The sequence below is a fragment of the Ambystoma mexicanum genome, chromosome 2q (assembly GCF_040938575.1).
Source record: "Ambystoma mexicanum isolate Mex_15411 chromosome 2q, UKY_AmexF1_1, whole genome shotgun sequence".
NCBI classification, from domain to species: Eukaryota; Metazoa; Chordata; class Amphibia; order Caudata; family Ambystomatidae; genus Ambystoma; species Ambystoma mexicanum.
Window position 1 is genome coordinate 201,146,051 of NC_090924.1, and position 20,195 is coordinate 201,166,245.

A 20,195-nucleotide genomic window follows, 5' to 3' on the forward strand; every position below is an offset into this window, starting at 1 on the left:
CAGCAACACACTTCTAGCTTGGAACTCACTCCTGCAAGATATGCTGGGATCCAAAGAAAGTAGTGATCTTGAGGACCCGGATGGGTTGGAAAGCGTGGTTGCAAACCAGGAAGATCTAGAGGAAAGCCCCAACACAAACGTATAACTAGCAGGGGGTGTCATTGGATTGGGCGTAGGGACATGCAGCAAGACCATAGGCCCGAGAATCGTCTACAGAGAGACGTGCAAGCGCCAAGATTAAACGTAATGTTATAAAATATAATGAAGAATGTTAGGGGTCTGAGGGTGGATGTGGAGAAGAGCATTTTGAAGTCTTTTTTTTAAAGTAATTACAACAAAGTAAATTGCATCAAAATAATTTACTTTGTTGAAATGACGGATCCATTTGTCCCACAGATTTCTCATCTGTGGGAGAAATGTATCAATTACTACCAGCCTTGGCCTGCTGCAAAGGTTTCAGCAGCACTAGGTGTTGCCAAATAGCTTAGTTGCTGCCCTTGTCATGACTTCCTGGTACCGTCTTGAGACAAAATGATGTCGCCCAAACGTATCCTCAAAGACGCCATCACCATCTTCCTCTGTTCCTTTCCGCATTCCTGACGCAGGAACGTGTTTCAACCACTGAACTATTTTCATATTTATAAGACAAAATGGCACCTAAATCAGACTTTTAAGTTTGTTCACAAGGCCATCGTTTGATGTCGGTGACGGATTTGCACCCCTCATGTCTTTTTTGTCTTGGAAAATACAATTATAGAGAAGAGTGTAAGGTTCCTATCTGACAGTGCACTTGAAAGCGATGAGAGCAAAGTGCTTGGCTATTACTTACCTCTTCGAAATCCGGGGGCGTGGCTAAGCAGCCATATGAGGTGCAAGTGCTCTCTACGAGCTCCTGCGGATCTGAACAATGATAAGCTCCATACGTCAGACAGACAGAGACAAACGTGCAAAAATGAGAGAATAGCAGCATGAAACTACAAGGATGAGCCACGTCGAGTGTGACTGCCTGAGGGGACCTGGATCTGCACAAAACTCTGAGCTGAAGAGGTGCCGGAGCAAGGAGTTGGAAAAGGGCGGCGGTGCAGTGAGAGGCAACAAAACTGGTGGAACTGTGGAGCGCCTGTGCGAGGGGAAGCTGCAAGATTGGCAAAGGGGGCAGCATTGCACCCAGATGCCCCAGAACCTTGCATGGAGAGTGCGGCGGCAAACAGCAAGAGGTAGGACTTGAGGCGAGAGCGTTGGCCCACGCGAACAACAAAGGACAATAGTGACCAGTGGCGTGGCAGGACCGGAGGACAACAACAAAGAGACGGGACGCCCCGGCAGGCAAAACACACGCTGAAAGATAGTAGGCACCGCCAGCAGGAGTGTGCTGCCAGCGGAGACCGTGCCTGAGCCGAGCGAGCGGAACCAAGGAAGCTACTGGCAGTGTGACCATGTGAGGCAAGCAGAGGAGCCCAAGGACCACAAGGGAGGTGAGGAGTTGGGTGGGGGGGGGGAGGGGAGACCCAGAACGCAGACAGACATAATTATCAGCTTGGGAGAGGGCCCACCACCCGTAGACCCTGGACCAGTGAGGCACCAGGTTGGGATTAGCACCGCCAGTGCACAGTGAATAGCCCCCGAAGAAGACCCAGACTGTAGGGCTGCTGCATCAGTAAGGGAGGCAAAATGGAACGTATGCTACAGACCGGGCCTCTCGGTACAGAGACCTAGTAGGGCACCCAATAAGGCAGCACCCCAACAGCGAAGTGCCTGAGATGGTTAGTGATAGCACGAGATACCAAGCAGTACTGACACAAAGGCCCGGGAAAGGACAGCACCAGCTGGGGCAGTACCCATGACCAGCCCTAGGGGGTGAACGGACAGGAGCACAGGAGCCCTCTGGGCACCACAACCGAAGGAAGTGTGACTTTGCAGGGCAAACCAAAGACTGGGGCAACAATGTACATGCTGGCATAATGCACTGAACGTTGCTGCATCACACGTGCAAGCACCTGAGAGGATCGCAGAGGCATCGCAAGGCAACTGCCAGGAAGGGATACGAACAACATCCAGTGACACAGCACACATAGGTCTGAATAGACAATAAGCAACACATGCTTGTGGTGCGGTAGACTGGAGCGAAGCAGTGAAACATCGCTTGGAGTATGAGAGTAGACAAGGCTGGAAAGTTCCCATGTAACGGAAGTAGGAAGGGGATAGCGAGGAGGGAGATAAACCAAGGTGCACTTTGCAAATAAACAATACCTCTTGAGGTGGAGGCCCTTCTTCCTCTGGGAAGTGTGAGAGAGCGGGGCTCTTCTGGAGTCAGCGGACACTATAAAGAAGACATTGGGTCGAGCACCCACGTTCTGTACTGGGGGAGCTATAGCCCGTACGAAAGACCCGAGGAGAGGATACACTGCAGAAAGCCAGAGGAGCAGTATGGAGGACGTGGCACAGGCCACATAATACAAGGTGGCCCTTGGCCCTGTAGCCCCTCGCTGCCCTGGGCACATGGTTACTATAAGGCGGCACTGGAGTGAGACACCAACGGGAAGTGCGCAAGCTGTGATGGAGGCCTGAGAGGCCGGACAGCATTTGTTATGAAAGCCCAGGAACAAGCGAGGTAACCACACGGAGACAAGTACCAAGGAACCCAAAGACCCGATGAACACTGGATAGTAAACCTGGGGGCGAAGTGATACTGCAGTAGACTCAACCTACAAAACCTGTAACACTCTGCAGCACCAGAAGCGTGTAGCATAATACGATAGACGCGGGCGGCCCGAGATATCGCAACGGACAAGGCACTGCTAACTGTAACCAGTACACTGCCTCTTGGGAATCAGAGTACATAGGAAATGCAGCAAGACAAGTTGGAAGAAATGTCCACAAAGTGCAACAAAAACAAACACAAGCAAGCCACTTTGGACAACTACACAAAGGGACACCCAGCCACCCAAGGAGAAAGCGGCAAAGACAAAGGGAAGGAGCAAGTATCTCCCCCAGTGACGTGGCTGAAAAGGGGAACCGACAGATAATTGCAGCCTTTGCGGCACTACAAACCCATTTGGAGGCTAAGATCGACGCTGTAGGGATAGATCTGGGACTGTTATGTCTTGACGTCATTGCCATAGCAAAGCGCACTGGGAAGCTGAAAGAGCAGGTCAAGGAGAACACGGCCACTGGGGTGCAGATGTCTAAGGACATAGATATACTCCAACAGAAAGTCAAACTGCTAGAGGACAGGGCGGAAGAGGGGGAAGCGCGGTCACTCAGAAATAACATCAGAATTGTTGGGCTGCCTGAGGGACTGGAAGGATCTGACCCGACCGGCTATATCGAAAACATGCTGCTGCTCCTCACACAGGTTCACGATAGAGAGAGCTCATCGTTCCCTTTTCAGGCACCCACCGCCAGCAGCGCCACCGAGACCTGTGATAGCCAAGGAGCTGAACTATAAAGACCGAGAAAAGATCCTGGTCTTCTCCAGGTCGGGAGGGACGATACAAAGGGCATCTGCAAACATTTCAATATACCCCGATTACACCTTCCAAGTGCAGAAGAGGAGAGACAGTTTATGACAAAGGAGAGACAAAGGCCAGGCTTTGGAAGGCGGACCTACGATATATGCTAGTATACCCCGCCAAATTGAAAGTGATATATAACAGCAAAGCCTTGTTCTTTGAGACACCGGGGGAAGTGCAGGAGTGGATGGACAGAGCTCAGATCCTGGAAGCAGCGAAGCAGAGTCAGCGTGCCTAAGAGAGGGTGTGATTTCCGGGGTGGTGGGATGGAAAATCTATACTCTGGTACATGAGTATATGACTAGCAATGGTGGCGTTCGAGTTAAACTGTAATGGAACATACTAGTAATATGGAAGCTTTAAGGGATGCGACAAGTAACGGGAGCAAAATCGAGAGTTATGGTACCCACTAGAAGGACTGCCTTTAGCAGAACCTCTACCCCCCTGAGAAACAGATTAAGGGCCACTGTACAGGGCCCCCCATAGGGCACCAGGAGACTAGTCTAGCGACCAGGTTGAATGGGGCGGAAACAGGGTAGTCCTAGCATGCATGGCATAGCGGGACAAGTTATGTTTGAAGTTTGGTTTGTGTGGGGGAGGGGGGAGGAATAGATGAGGGGAGCCTAATAACTATAATAACACTGCATCAAACGCCTACTGAGATTGGCCACAGGTTGGTGTCCTCACTGAATCCCTAGACATGGTCAATAATGTCTGGTACTATTAGAAATATGACCTGGAATGTCAGGGGGCTTAACAATTAAGTGAAACGCAGAAAAGTGAGCAGGTATATCCGGAAGAATAAAGTGGGGATAGCATTGTTAAAGGAAACGCACTTAGATGCACAAAAGCAAAAGAATCTAGAGAGGGGGTTGGGAGGCGTGATGGTGGGCTCCACATACTCAACATACGCAAGAGGGATCCTCATCTGGGTAGCCCCCAATATACCATTCAAAGTACTGACAGTAAAACTGATAACGAAGGAAGGATGGCTATGTTACATGGGATATTAGCAAATAGGAATCCCTAGCCCCAAACCATGATGCTACTGTGTTTTTTAGATCTCTGTATGCAAGACTAGGACCCTATAGGGGTGGAATTTTGATTTGGGGAGGAGATTTTAACTGTACGGTAGACCCCACCAATGATGGGTCAGATGCAAAGCATAGACGGCCAGCTCCTCCGGCCAAGGTATTGAACTCGTTACTAGAACACTTAAAACTGAGGGACTTATGGAGGGCGAAACATGGGGAGGACAGGGGATACTCTCATTACTCTGCGCCACATAAGGAATATACAAGAATAGACTACATGTTTATTAGTGTGGAGTATGAATCTGAATTTTCAGAGCTGGAGTATTTAGCTAGAATACTATCAGATCATTCACCGCTCGTACCGAGGTGGAGAGTGTCCACCCCAAGACCGCCCATACCCAATGCAGGATACGGCATTTGCTTAGCATGTCAGGAAGAGTACAATTGAATACATTACAGTGAATGAGGGGGTCTGTGCAGAAGGTGGGTACAGTTTTGGAGGCATACAAAGTGATCATCAGAGGGGAAATGATAGCGGAGTCGGGGGGGGGGGGGAGTGCAAAAAGATGGAAGAGAAATTGAAGTTGTGGGAAGGGGAAGCTCTGGTAGATAAGAGCACCTAGACGAGGAAATCAAATTGAAACAGGCAGGCCTGGTGCAATGGGACAGGTTGGGGAAGTTTAATTATGCTAAGTACCTGGAAAGAAGCCATGCACAAGGGGATAAACCTGGGAGAATGTTAGCCTGGCTGTGCAGGCGTGACACCACTAGGTCTCTGATATGCTCCATTCGGAACATAGAAATGGAGGAGGTGAATACGCAAGAGGGCATAAACAAGGTGTTATCTGAGTACTACAGGTCAGTATATACGGACCCCCAGGAAAGGTGAGGAAGAGGATATCCAGGAAGTTCTTGATCAGATAATACTGCCCAGGCTAGATGTTTTCCAGGTGGAGCCTCTGGAGGCACCCATAATCCCAGAGGAGGTCGTAGCTACCATCAGGACACTGCCAACTGGGAAAGTGCCAGGAAGGATAGGCTCCCGAGCAAATTTTACAAAAAATTTACAAAGCCTATGCTGATACGCTGGCGCTGTTAATGGCTAAAGTGTACAATGAGGCGTATGCAGATATCTTACCCGGGAGTATGAGGGAAGCCCTGATACTGCCGCTACTCAAACCAGATAAAATAAGTACAGATTGTGGATCCTACAAACTGTTGCTGCTAAATCAAGATAGCAAGATCCTCACAGCTATCTTGGCTAACAGACTCTGAATGGTCATACACATGCTGATACATCCAGCCCAAACGGGGTATGTACCTGGGAGAAACATCTCGGAGAACCTTGGAAGATTGCACCACTTAATCTATAGTACGGTAGATCGCACCTCAGAATGTGTAGTGGCCTCCTTAGATGCGACAAAGGCATTTGACTCAGTACATTGGAACTGGTTACATGCCACCATGACGAGGATGGGGATTGGCCAGAGATTCATGAAATGGGTATGGTTAATATACACTAGGCCAATGGCCACTGTCAGAACGGGGAGTACGTACTCAGAGGCGTGGCAATTGTTTAGAGGCACGAGACGGGGGTGCCCATTGTCCCCGATGTTATACATCATTGCGGCCGAACCTATGGCAGCATATTTGAGGCAGGAATATGGCGATGCAGGCATAGACCTAGGCGGGTGAGACATGTGATGTCCATGTACGTGGATGATAAGTTGCTATATGTGAGTAATTTGGGGAATGAATCTGCCGTACATTTTGGAGGTACTGGATAATTCTAGTAAATTAACTAACAGGAATCAAAATAAATAAAAATAAGTCATGCCTTTTCCCACTGGCCACCACTGCGAAGAGAACGGAGGAAGACTTACCATACCTTCCCCTGTCTTGGAGTCAGAACTCCTTTAGATATCTGGGCATTAATATTCATCATGAAGTTAAGGGCATACATGCTGGGCAGTTCCTGCTGTATAACACAGTAATGAAGGTAGTGAGAGATAGATGGCCAAACAACATGTAAGGGGTCATTGAGAATGAAGACATTGAGGCATTGCTCACTGTAGCGGAGGGAGGACATTACATCACTAGAATATATGAGATCTTGATAGGCCCAACCTTGCGATCCGAGCTGAAATGCAAAGAGAAATGGGAAATGGAATTGGGGACGACGGTTGAGGATAGGGAATGGAAAGAAATAACATTGTACCATAAGAAGGTCTCTAGGAACGCCAGACTACAGTTGATACAACTGTATGTCACACAGAGCTCATACCTTACAAATGCTGTTATTTCAACATTTAAAGGGGCCACTAGACAAGAATGTCCCAGATTCAGGGTGGAGGATGCTGGGCTTATACACATGTTTTGGGAGTGCCCGGTTGTGCAGGGATTCTGGAAGAGGGTGGCATGTAAAGCTGCCCAGGGAGGCATAGAATTGGCTATTCAGACACTGGAGACGTGTATACTTGGCCGATATAAGAGGAATGTGAAAGATAAACCCAATCTTTGAACAAACGCAAAGATTTGATGTATATAATGACTGAGCGCAGCATAGCCATGGGTTGGAAAGACACGAAAGAAACCAGAAACCAGAGGGTGAAAGGAGATGGAAAAATGGTGTGTAGCAGAGACAGGGGTATGCGAGAAGGCACTCAGAGAACAATATGCTGATGTGAGAATGGATATACAGAGATGGATAGCGCTAACTGTAACATTGTTTGCAAATAAAGGACGGGAGGAGGCTGCAGAGTTGGCACTAGGGGAGGTTGCTGCGTTGAATAACAATGTACGACTAGATAAGTTATAAGGCTAAGTTTGGGGGGGTTATGTAGAGTTAGTTGGGATTATGGACATAGATGACGTTGAAATGATGAAGTTTGTTATTTGTTGATTGTGGTTTATAAAATGCAATAAAAATAAATTTGTTTAAAAACCTCTTCAAAATCCAATCCAGAGAAATGAATTCCAGAGACCCCCCAAAGAGTCCACACCCGTGCCTGATACATCAGACTTGGAGGGACCTCACCAAACCGAGGAAAAGATGACTAGAAAAATAAGAAAAGGAGACACCACCACTCCCATGAGTCCTTTTTTTCTCACACCCATTCTTAGTCTTCCCGAATGTGCCACCACAGATCCTGGCAGTGATTTCTTTCTGAAGTGTGTACCTAAATCAGTGGAAGTAAGTTGAAGAATTCCGGTCCCTATGTCCGCCTTTCCCCCAAAGGAGTGCGAGACTTTCTGCCTGGTGAAAGTGAGCGTCCCCCAAAAAGGCATTTAAAGCTCCACAATGAGAGTCTGTGATGGACACACCCCAGGTGGGAATGAGACCAAGACCAAGTGCGGGTGAAATCAAAAAGTAAAAGTTTATCTAAACCAATATAGGGCAAGCAGAGAACTCTGCAACCTCCGAGAGCGCTCTGCCCAAACATCAGCAACCATTCTCATTTATTACAAAGTTGCGTCATAGATGACGTAAGCTATACGGGGCACATAAACTGTGGGGATTGGGTGGTGAACACTAGCCACTATGTAATCCTTATGCCTGGTGCTACAGGATTGGCAGAGGTCCACGTGATGCCAGCGTGATTCTTGCAGGTCAGATGAACTCATCAGAGTGGCAATTTGGTGGGTTGATGGTTGATACATCTTTGACTATGCTAACATTTGCCCTTGTGGACTCACACACTCATTCTTTGTTAGATGTAATTCATAATGCCATATGAATCCTATGAACAGTTATCCTAACATCACAGGAGACATGACACAACTCTGGGTGTGAGTCGTTCATTATTCCAAAGAATATTATACACGGGGTGAGCAATAGGTGATCAGCTTTCACAGGTTTAGGAGGCTTATCAGGGGGAACAGGCAGGGATACATATAACATTCCTCCTTGTTACATTTAGTGAGGGGCACCTTGTAGTGTTAGTACAAGAGAAAATATATGGCTTTTATGGTCAGTCGGGGGTTAGGGTGAACTGGGATACTCCTGGGTCAGAGGGCACTCGGCTGGCATCTCAGGAGAATGTGGGATACGATGCTTGTCAACCATATTTCTTTCAATCAGAGTATGGGGGCTTGGGAGGGTGCTCGCTGGGTGCAGGCACAAGGGGACCGCGAGGGGTTACAATTGTAACATGACCCCATTCACAAGGCCAGGGCTTCACATCTCAGCCCAGCTAGAGTGGGAGGGATGGTGGGGGCTGTGCATGCAGTGGTACATGAAAGGGGAGAAAAGGCTCTGTGGCAAGTTGGGACGTACATTGTTTGTTATGGGGGGGCCACACATAGAGCATACATTCAAACGAGGTAGAGATAGGTTAGTGCGTGCATGGGAACATTAAAGGGTGTGCATCGTTCTGCTTACAATACAAAGTGCATGTTTCAATGCTCAGAGGTTACATGTATGCTACAATGGACACTCTATTATGCAGTCGGCACGTATCATATTAAACCATACATATCCCGATACTTATTTGAATACATTTTGAATCGTACATCTTAAGAAAATCATTGAGTATATATTGATAACGTACATTGCTTTGTGTATTCTGTGACAACCAATAATCCTTGCTTAGTGATGAAAATGCTTAAACATACACTTCATGGTTCTGCGTACAATATGGGATGGGTGAGGGTCATCTTATTTATATATATATATATATATATATATATTTCTGAGGCTTGTGGAATCTGCTTAGATCACATGCTGTGCATAGGCCGACATCTAGTGGAAGGTGCAGAGTATTACAGTTTGTTTTTTCGAAACTCGAAAATGGGCGTCGACACAGGGCGTGCCAGTAATACTATCCCTAGTGTGACGTCCACTGTACCCAAGATCCCTCACGCGTCTAGGATCCTCAGATTGTTTTTTTCCGCCATACTGGTCGGAAGCATTTTGCGGAGTCCCCTGGCCTTAGCCATACGTTTGCTAAAATATTAATTTATCTACATCCTTCCCCATCCCAACGTCGAACTTCGACACTCGACTCCAGCTGGAGAAGAAATCGACCGTCGGCTGCTGCATGACGGATTTGGGCCTCGGAAGGCTTCTGACCTCGGCCCGGGCCTTGGAAGGCCTCTGGCCTCGGCCCTACAAGTAGGGAGAGTGGGGGGTTGTACATACTCTACACTCTTGCTATATAGGTACACCTTATACATTTCCTACACTTCACAGCCCGCTGCCTTAAGGTGCGTATGGAGGGTACCCCTTTTCAATTCTGCCCCAAGTGCAATCGCAAATACCCTTGGGTCGACAGGCACGCCACATGCAATCTCTGCTTGCCGAGCGACCACCCCGAAGCGAACTGCAGAGCGTGTAGTAGGTTTAAACCTAAGACACTTGAGGACCGTTGGACGAAGCGTTGGGCCCACCACGCCAGGCAGGCGGCCATGGCAGCGGAGGGCGCCTTCAGCGCAAGTCCCCGACCTCGGAAGTTCGTCTGGCAGGGCGGCTATGGGGAAGACCCCCGGCGACACAAGCGCTTCACACACCACACACACCACACACACTAAACACACGAAGTCCAACCGAGACTCGACAATGTCGAGTTCTCGGAAAGAGGCACAAACAGAACGGTCCGATTCAGTGTCCTCTGGGCGCTCTCGATCGAGATCGCCGCATGACTCCAGGTAATCATCCACTCTTGCCAAGAGTGCCTCGCTCCCTAGGCTAACAGAAGTTCGATCGTCGGAAGACGAAGATGACTTCCACCCCCAGGCCGCGCTCCAGGGGTCGGAGCCCGCAGTCGAAATCAGCGAGGCCCCACGCTCGAAGGACAGGGACCCTACCCCCTATCCTCGACGCCAGGCGTCAACAATCTCCGGAGCCACAAAAGGACAGGGAAAACATTTTTCCACTCACGGGGAGGGGGGAAAACAGCAGAAGAAGCAGCATTTGCACTCTTCCACACCTGTGAAACACACCACTCCCCCTAAACAGACAGACAAAACCAGGTCTGCTGATATGTCTAAAACCAGCAAATGTACTCAAGATAAATCCCCGAGACTTGCTGACAGAGTCATTCCCAGTTCCAAAAAATGGTCGTCTGAAGACATAGATAGGGTCATGTCAAGGATGTCTTCTTTGCCTGATTTTTACGATAAAAATCCAGAACATTTCCTTTCGTATGATCCACAAGGGGCGACACCCTCAGGCTCTAATGATCCTATCCCCCCGAGTAAGAAGCCCCGGTTTTGAAACACCGATGAGGTCTAGAGACCCCTTCGAGGTACAACCATACTCAAGACCATACTCACTGTATCAAGGATAGGCTTCCTTTGGTGAGGACCAAGAATTTGGCATGGTAGAAGAGCAAACCGGGACGGGCTACTATGGGGAGGATGAGGACCAAGAAGAGGAAGATGAAGAGGAAGACCCTGAAACCTACAGAGTAGATTCCCCGGTAGAAAACGAATCCCTGGTTACCGACTCCCCTGTCGATAACCAACCCCTCCTAAACGAGGTTCTCGCACGTGCAGCAGAACATTTCCATATTGACACCCACGGTGTCCAGGAGGAGAGAGACTTCGCAGAGGAGTTAGTGGGAGAAAGGAGGCCTGTTGCCCAGACCATCCCTATCCTTAAGTCCATTCAGCGAAGAATAGACCCGTCCCTGGTGAACCCGAACCTCACCAGAGCAGTCAATCCCAGGGTTGAAAAGCTTTTCAGGGCAGCCCACTCTGACCCTCTCTATATAAGAGGACATCTGAAGCCAGACTCCCTAGTTGTCACGAACACTCGTAAGAGGGCTGGAACACCCTTGTCATCGTCCGAAGCTCCTCCCGACAAGGAGAGCAAAAAACTATATGGTTTCGGCAGGAAAGTAGCCTCAACGTCCGCCTATCAAGCAAGGATTGCAAACTCCACCACCCTGTTGGCCAGCTACAACTGCCATCAGTGGGAAGAAGTCGCGGCACTCATAGCCTCTGCTCCTGAACCTTTAAAGGGCCAGTTAGCTCGGATTTCCGCAGAGGGTAGAGCCGTGTCTGGTTGCATTTTGAAAGCAACCTTTGACGCCGCGGACAACGCAGGCAGATTGATAGCAGAAGGCACTGTTATCAAGAGACATGCGTGGTTACGGCAGTCTGGTTTTAAGGCAGAAACCCAGGCATCATTGTTGGACAAACCGGTGGAAGCCGATCTGTTGTTTGGTAAGGCGGTTGAAGACGCACTGAAGAATGCCAAGGACGAATACGAGACACTCAAGTCCCTTGGCCAGTTAACCAATAAACCCCCTAACCAGAGAGGGAATAGTAATTTTTGTCGCCCACGCGGCCAAAATTCCCAGACAGGATCTAACTATTCCCAGGGGCAGGGTACACAGTGGAACAACAGCCAACAGTCTACCCAGGGTTACGGCAGGGGTAATAGGAGAGGTCGTGGTAAAGGCAGAGGCAGCCCCAGCAAGGGAGGCGGCACGCCTCCACCAAAGCAGTGACGCTCAATTCAGGGTCCCTTCTCACGCAACCCCAGTAGGGGGACGCATTTCCAACTTCACCCAGGCTTGGGAAGGGATCACATCAGACAGATGGGTGCTGTCAACAGTATCCACAGGGTACTGTATAGAACTACTGCAGCGTCCCCGGAACCATCCTCCACGACAAAGAGTACACTCTTTAGAACATCAGAAGATTCTCCTCGAGGAGATCGCCATTCTGCTAGAAAAGGACGCGATAGAACTCGTCCCGGGACACCAGGTAAACAAGGGTATTTATTCAACTTACTTCCTTGTGCCAAAGAAAGATTTGACAATGCGCCCAGTATTGGACTTACGGCCTGCCAACAAGTATGTCAAGCCCCAAAAGTTTCATATGACTACGCTACAAGAGGTAATCCCCCCTCCTAAAAAAGGGGGATTACATGGCAACCTTGGATATGAAAGATGCTTATTTTCATATTTCCATGTTCCCAGCGCACAGAAGGTACTTGCACTTCAAGGTGGACAGTCGACACTACCAATTCAAGGTACTGCCCTTCGGGATAGCTTCAGCACCAAGGGTATTCACCAAGGTACTGGCGGTGGCGGCTGCACACCTACGCAGGGAGGCAATCCCGGTGTACCCTTATCTGGATGACTGGCACATAACGGGGGAAACCCCAGTAATTTGCAGGACAAACATTCAAAGGACTATCGACCTCCTCCACGAGTTAGGCTTCTCAATCAATGAGAAAAAGTCAAGCCTGGTGCCAAGCACCTCCAAACAGTTCCTAGGAGCAATCCTAGATACTCAAGAGGGGTTGACCTTTCCTTCAGAGGAAAGAATTAGGAATATACTACTGCAAATTCCGCATTATCAGTCCGGTCACCAAATAACGGTACGCAAAGCAATGCGTTTACTGGGCATGATGTCGTCATGTATTTACCTGGTCCCCCACGCGCGCCTGCGCATGCGTCCCATGCAGGAATGGTTGGCAAAACAGTGGTCTCAGGCAAGTGGTCAGTGGGACGATCTAGTGGTCGTTTCACCAACACTAGTACAAAGCCTTCACTAGTGGACAAGAGAGAATCTCGCACAGGGGAAACCCTTTTACGATCCCGAAGTACAGGCAGTAGTCACTACCGATGCATGTCTGACGGGGTGGGGAGCTCACCATCTCCACCACACGGCTCCGGGTCTCTGGTCTCCCTCAGTGGCCAAGAACCACATCAACCTGCTAGAGCTTCTGGCAGTATTCAGAGCGCTTCAAGCGTTCGAGCCCCACCTACTAAACCTGTCAGTGCAAATCCGGACAGACAGCACAACAGCCATGTTCTACCTAAACAAGCAAGGAGGGACTCGTTCGCCAAATCTGTCCAAGCTTGCCCAGAAAATCTGGATATGGGCACTCAGACGGAACATCTTCCTGTCATCACAACATGTTCCAGGGGAGCTCAATTCCCTAGCGGATGCTCTGAGCAGAGACTTCCTCCCAGAGGAACACAAATGGGTTCTACACAGAGAGGTCATAGGAAATATCTTCTCTCAGTGGGGTTTCCCCACTATAGACTTATTCGCCACAAGCAAAAACAGACAATGCCCAGGATTTGCATCCAGGTTCCCCCAACCAGACTCCCAGGGGAACGCCCTGTGGATGAATTGGTCAGGGATGTTTGCGTACACTTTTCCACCAACTCCTCATCAGGAAAGTGGTGAACAAGATGAACAGAGTCTCGATGACGCTCGTCCTAGTTGCTCCCATGTGGGCAAGACAACCGTGGTTCCCACACCTACGCAGGATGGCGGTGTGCGAGCCCATCAAACTTCCAGCCTGGTACAACCTACTGTCCCAGCACCAAGGTCAAACAGTGCACCAGCAACCCAACTCAATGAACCCGGCAGCATGGCTCCTGAGGTCATAGAGTTTGGACATCTCAATTTGCCACAGAGGTGTATGGACATCCTAAAGGAATCTAGGAAACCAAACACAAGGCACTGTTACTTTGACAAGTGGAAGAGGTTCGTTATCTGGTGCCAGAGTAGACAAATCAGCCCTGTTGATTGCACTCCTTCCACTATTGTTACATACATGCTCCACCTGCTAGATGCAGGATTGGTTTTTAACTCACTGAAAGTACACCTGGCAGCCCTGTCGGCATACACCACTTCCCATAGCAAGGTCTCGTGGTGGAAAGTACCAGTAGTTAAAGCCTTCATGGAAGGAGTAAAGAGACTTCACCGTCCTATTTCAAACCCACCACCAGGGTGGGACCTTAATGTGATGCTAGCCAAGCTCATGGGACCCCCTTTCGAACCCATGCATAAAAGCAGTCTCAAACACCTGACTTATAAAACGGCCTTCTTAGTAGCTATTACTTCTATAAGAAGGGTCAGTGAAATTCAGGCTCTGTCAGTGCAGGATCCCTTCTTTACTGTCCATAAAGACAAACTGGTTTTACGCACACACCCTAGGTTCTCACCTAAGTTTATATCAAAATTCCATGTAAACCAGTCCATCGAGCTTCCGGCTTTCTTCCAGGAACCTCAAAGCTCGGCTGAGGTGAAACTACACCCGAGATGTGCGTAGGACGGTCCTCTACTTTGTAAATAAAACCAGACCGCTAAGAAAAACAGATCAACTGTTTGTCTCCGTAGCTACTAAAGGTGCCATCTCGAAGTGGATTATTAACTGTATCCAGCTGTGTTACTCACTCTCTGAAAGAACTCTGCCTTTCACGCCAAAAGCCCACTCTACTAGAAGCATTGGGGCCACTCTGGCTTTCATTGCAAATGTACCCCTTGACACCATTTGCAAAGCAGCTACTTGGAGCTCTATTCACACTTTTACTCAGCATTACTGCATTGACACCCATTCCAAGGCAGATACACAAGTGGGACAAGCGGTTCTAAGACACTTATTTGCTCATGACCCTTCTCACATCCCACCTCCTTCTTCAGGTACTGCTCGCTAATCTATGCACAGCATGTGATCTACGCAGATTCCACAAGCCTCAGAAGGGATACATTACTCACCGTAATCGTATTTCTGATGCTTGTATCTGCTTAGATTCACATGCAACCCACCCTTCCTCCTTTCTGAGAGAAGGAGCATGATTGCTTGTAGTCTTACCTTTCTTCTATCTGCTTGGATTATCTGTACTCACGCTACTCCTCATGCTACCTCATGTCAGAAAAAATACAATCTGAGGATCCTAGATGCGTGAGGGATCTTGGGTACAGTGGACGTCACACTAGGGATAGTATTACTGGCACGCCCTGTGTCGGCGCCCATTTTTGAGTTTCGAAAAAACAAACTGTAATACTCCGCAGCTTCCACTAGAAGTCGGCCTATGCACAGCATGTGAATCTAAGCAGATACAAGCATCAGAAATACGATTATGGTGAGTAATGTATAATATATATATATATATATATATATTTGCTAGTTGATGGAGTGCACTCTGAAAAGCAGTCCAGTGAGACTGATCCATGCTGAACACAGAGTCCAAAAACCAGTTTTCTCCAAGCATCAAAGTTTATTCTTTAATTAAATAAATGCCATGGACAGAAGAAAGAAAACACGAAAACGACGCGTTTTGCGGCAAACTAACCACTTGATCACGTTTCGGGTGCAAACACAAAAGAAGGACTTATAAACAGTCATGCTCTCTGTGGTACTGGTGTATAGAGCAACGTGCACATACATAAAAGCTTATTTACAAAATCCGCCATATTTGAACGTGTTACAGACCATAGTAGGTCGTGTTGAATACACTGGAATACATTCAAAAAAGCATCAAATAAACTGTTGATGTTACTCTTATCTCAACAATGTTAAAACCTGCGCACTAGTGAGTTGATATTCACAATATAGATGATATGCAGTAGTATTTACAGCCTTCAGAGAAATGCATTTATTTGGCTGCTTCTTCTACTGAGCTTTATAAGTGCCGTTTTCAATGTGGATCTGAAAGACATCCGGCAGTGTAACCCTGTATTGTTATAAGCAACTTAATGCTATGAACATATGGATCCACCCTAGTGACCTCAATTTTCTAACAGGGTCCATGTCTTTTTTTTATATTGATAAATATCCGGCACATATGTAAACTGCATATCTCTATATAAAAAAGGCCAATGTGCTTAAAAAATCTAGCATGTGTCTATCAAGAGAAAAATGTCTCACAAGGTAAAATAGTGATATTACTAAAGTGCATAGTGCTGGTGGCAATGACATATCTAGGTTTTGAAGTTACTAGGTATTGCTGTAGTTGGTAAAGTGCAAAGTGCATTTATAAAAGCAATTTTAGTATTCCCTAGGTAGGGATGCATAAAGTGCAAGTGCTTATTAGTGAAAATATGCAGTTGTCAATCCTTTGTGGATAGAGTGCAATATGCAGTATTAGTAGCCATTAATATTCCCGATGTTGGGATATATAAATATATTTGATCTCGTAGCATACTCCACCAGGAGTGAATTTATAGTTCCTTCAGACTAGGGATTCGCTGTATGGGTAAACCAGGATGGCACCCGGCCTATGTATGTGTGTCTGGCACTTCAAATGGCATATATTACAAATGTGGGGTCTGTGAGGGGACAGGACGAGTTTTATGGAGATAGCTTGTTTTCCTCAAACCCCAGCTGCAGCCCGGTCATCTGCAGGTCAATGATGGACTGCCGAAGGTGAAAGATACAGTGTTTGTCATGTAACTTGTTCGCGCCTAGTCTCCCATGAGAAAAGGCCTGCAGCAGGGCCGCCGAGGGGAGGAGGGCGAGGGAAGGAACTTGATCCCTGTGTGCGATCAGGAGGGGAGAGCTGCAGCCCTGCGGGCCGCTTGGGCCGTTGAGGCTCAAGTAGTTATGTTTAAAATGGAGTCTGAGTGTGTCACAAAATGGAGTCTGGTACCACCCTACCAGATGAGCATTGCAGCCACATGTGTCGGCCCGCAGTCATCCCGCATCCCTGGCCGTTAGGCGCATGGGTGGCTGCTGGACGAGTCATAGTCTGAATGCTTGGGGGAGAATGCAGGGAAGGGGGCCCATGAAGACCTTTCCTCCCATACACTGGTAATGAGGATTTGTTTCTCAGTTTTCTGCGGCTGCTCCGGAAAAGGACAGCTATGGGCTCTTTAAAGCCTGCTGCTTCATGTCTAAGGGCTAGAGCCCAGTTAAAGCACCAAGTAAACAGGCATCATCAGCACCTTCGGGCTGGCCACCGGGTCACCAAAGTCATTGTGCGCCAATCCTACCTGAAACAACTCCTTTGGAGCATGTCTCCATGGCTTCTCATTTACCCTTGCTTTCATTAATGGCTCTTAGGCTGGCTTCCTAGATGGACCTCTCTGGGACTTTTCCTTTCAAATAATCACCTTAAGGGAGCTATAAGAGGGGCCCACAAAGCCAGAGATTCCAGGATATCTTTGAAACCGATGATGATGGGTTCCTGCCAGAGAGACCTGGAGGAGTCAGTTTGACCATTCCGAAGAAGCCCTACTTCAATTTCTTTTAAAGCTTGTACTGTGGCTATATTTCTGGATTCAGAGATTACAGTTCCTCCTTTCCAAACCTCAGGACCAACCTTTGCCAAGGACTGTGATATCACAGGCAATTGATACACTGGATCTAGCTGCTCCCTCTGAGGAAGGAAGAACACATCCCCTAACTGTTATGTTCCATCCAGATGTCCACAAGGTTCCTCTACTTTCCTTCCATCAATCCCTTACTGATAGGCGAACAGCTGTATGGAGTAAACATGCCCCCGTTCCCATTTTAAACAAAGACCTGGCACACAAACAAACGGTTGGTCTGCGGATCACCTTTTTCCGATGGCCCACCGCTTTCCAGCAACCTGGGTGGTCCTCTGCTGCCTCAGCTGCACTTCCCGGTAGGGATTTTAAGAAGCTATTTTCGTGGAGGAGACGATTGTTCGCCTCTGGGAGCCTCCACGAAAATAGCTTCTTGAACACACTTTCATGCACACTTTCTCGCTCTATGGACGTCCTTTGGCAAACTGCTTGGGCAGCTGAAAGGCCTCTTCCATCCCCACCCTGAAATACAAACATCTTTCCAGACCTCACTACTCCACTTCCAAAATTCGAGAATTCTTTCAACAATGTCGAGTGCGGCAGACCCAAAAAATGTCAACTGTGCTAGATGCAGAGGTTATTTAGAGCAATTCAATTAATGCTATTTTCATCTAAAATATGAATGGGAGCTAAACCTGATTATGATTGACTTGTATGTTTGGCTGTTTTCATGCCCAAGCAAGATAACGGCCAGGGAATCTGGCTATGCAGAGTATTTCGACAGATCAGTTTCCTCAATCTAGTACCTCGTTTAAGCATTGAGACATCACTGACCTTGTTTACAAACAATTTTATACGTACTGTATAGTGCAGTACCTATGTAAGGTGTTCTTAAAGCAATACTCTGCAGTTTTCAGTTACATTCTCTCAAAGCTGAAGAGTGCTGCTTAGATATGCATTCATTTAGGTTCCGACCTTCAGCCAGGTTTTTCCTTTGAGTTGCATCTTTGCTATGCTTTTATTGTTTGCAGGCAGACATCTCTGAGGCTGATGAGATAGCTCAGGGGCAACGTGCTCGTCTTGGAAGCAAGATGACACGGAGCACCACAGGTTCGATCCCGGAGTCCGTTCTTAGAAACCCTGTGGGTGTTAAGCGTGTTATAAATATCATATCATGACTCTACTAATGCTCATATTGTTGCAGTCTCCCGGAGGAGAAACATTGCACTTGCACTAATTATAGAGCAGTGTTTATTTTTCTACTGCTTTATGGCAGGGAGATCTATGTCACTATAAATCATCTCTAGGTGGTTGGTTCTGCCTGATACATGGTTGCTAATTGGCTTTCAAACATAGCCCCACAGGCTTGTAAAAGACTTGGGTAGCACAATGTGTTTGTATCTGTTCCTGGTTATAGTTAGTATCAGTAGGAAAGGAAACGCAATGTTAATATTCAAAAATTCATATGTATGAATGTTATGTACATTTTTAACAAGTGTCCATTTTTTCTGTTTACAGAGTCAGCGGTTATTGGAAAGTTTGAAAAACCTGGATTCCATCAAAACATCGGTGCTGTATGACTTATAGCATTGTATTGTCTCATGTTAATTCCTGCTAAATTTTTTAAATACCATTCTTGCAGTAAAACATAATGTGGATTGACAGTTTGTGAATGGGAGTTAGCCATACATCTATGTTAGTGTTTCTGGCTGTTCAGTGTTGGATCTACTGTTACTGGCTTAACTGACAAGTTAGTGTCTCGGGCCATAATAATTTGATGGATAAAGGAGCAGTGGTCACTGTAGATTTTGCTATTTTTGCTATTTCTATACTAAAGTCATCATTTTTCTTTTTTAAATATTAGACAACTTGTCTGTTTCATTTCGGGATTTACCATTCTGCTTAAAAGCATATTGTCTCCCAAGTATATTGTACCACACTGTTGTCATCTCCTGTCTGTGCTAGCTAACCCAACATATCTTTGGATGACCAATAAACAGGAATCATTTTCAACGAAAAGTACCCTTCAATATTAAGAAGCAGAGTCCTTGCATGTGAGCATACTTCTATGGACGACCCCGACGCCAAATGTTTTGCTTTTGTTTTTAAAACTGTCCTGTCTTTTTGCAGGGAAGCCTGCTTCACTCCCCTAGCCTTTTTCTCATTTTTTGATTGGGAAACCGATCAGTCCTGCAGACTTATCAGTACTGGGAAACTGTTTCACTTTAGACTTTTAGACTTTTTTAACTTAAACTTGCACACAGCATCTTACAATGCAGTGCAATTGGAATACTTTTGTCTTCCAATTCTTTTACACTTGTAATTTTTGGTTACTTTTATATGTGCCTAAAGACAAGCTGTTTGCAGCATTAATATTTTTACAATGTTTGTTAGTTCTAGTGTACGCATTCCTGTTGACCGCAAATTTCTACGGAACCGTGACTAGTGCCCTAAATTGCCACACCACGAGATTTTCACGTGTACTTTAGCCATATTGTTGTTTGGCCTTCTGGCCTTGCCAGGTCAGGAAATCCCATATAATGTCATGCGCTTGCCTGGGAAAGCTGCAGATTTTGCAGGCTAGTAATGCCTTTGTATGTGTGGTTCAGGAAGTGGATGGGACTTTCTGGTCTTACTCCACATCCCATTGAGTCTAGGTGTGGGGTATGAGTGAAAACAATAATTGTCC

At 47.2% G+C, this 20,195-nt stretch overlaps 1 protein-coding gene across 1 annotated transcript in view; it reads left to right on the forward strand.

The window, feature by feature from the left end:
- The window catches only part of PDXDC1 (pyridoxal dependent decarboxylase domain containing 1), a 1,210,974-nt gene that overhangs the window by 631,662 nt on the left and 559,117 nt on the right, over positions 1 to 20,195 (forward strand). Inside the window, exon 13 of the mRNA XM_069647127.1 lies at positions 19,025 to 19,075. Coding sequence (XP_069503228.1) covers positions 19,025 to 19,075 — 51 coding nt within the window. The remainder of the gene's footprint in view (positions 1 to 19,024; positions 19,076 to 20,195) is intronic.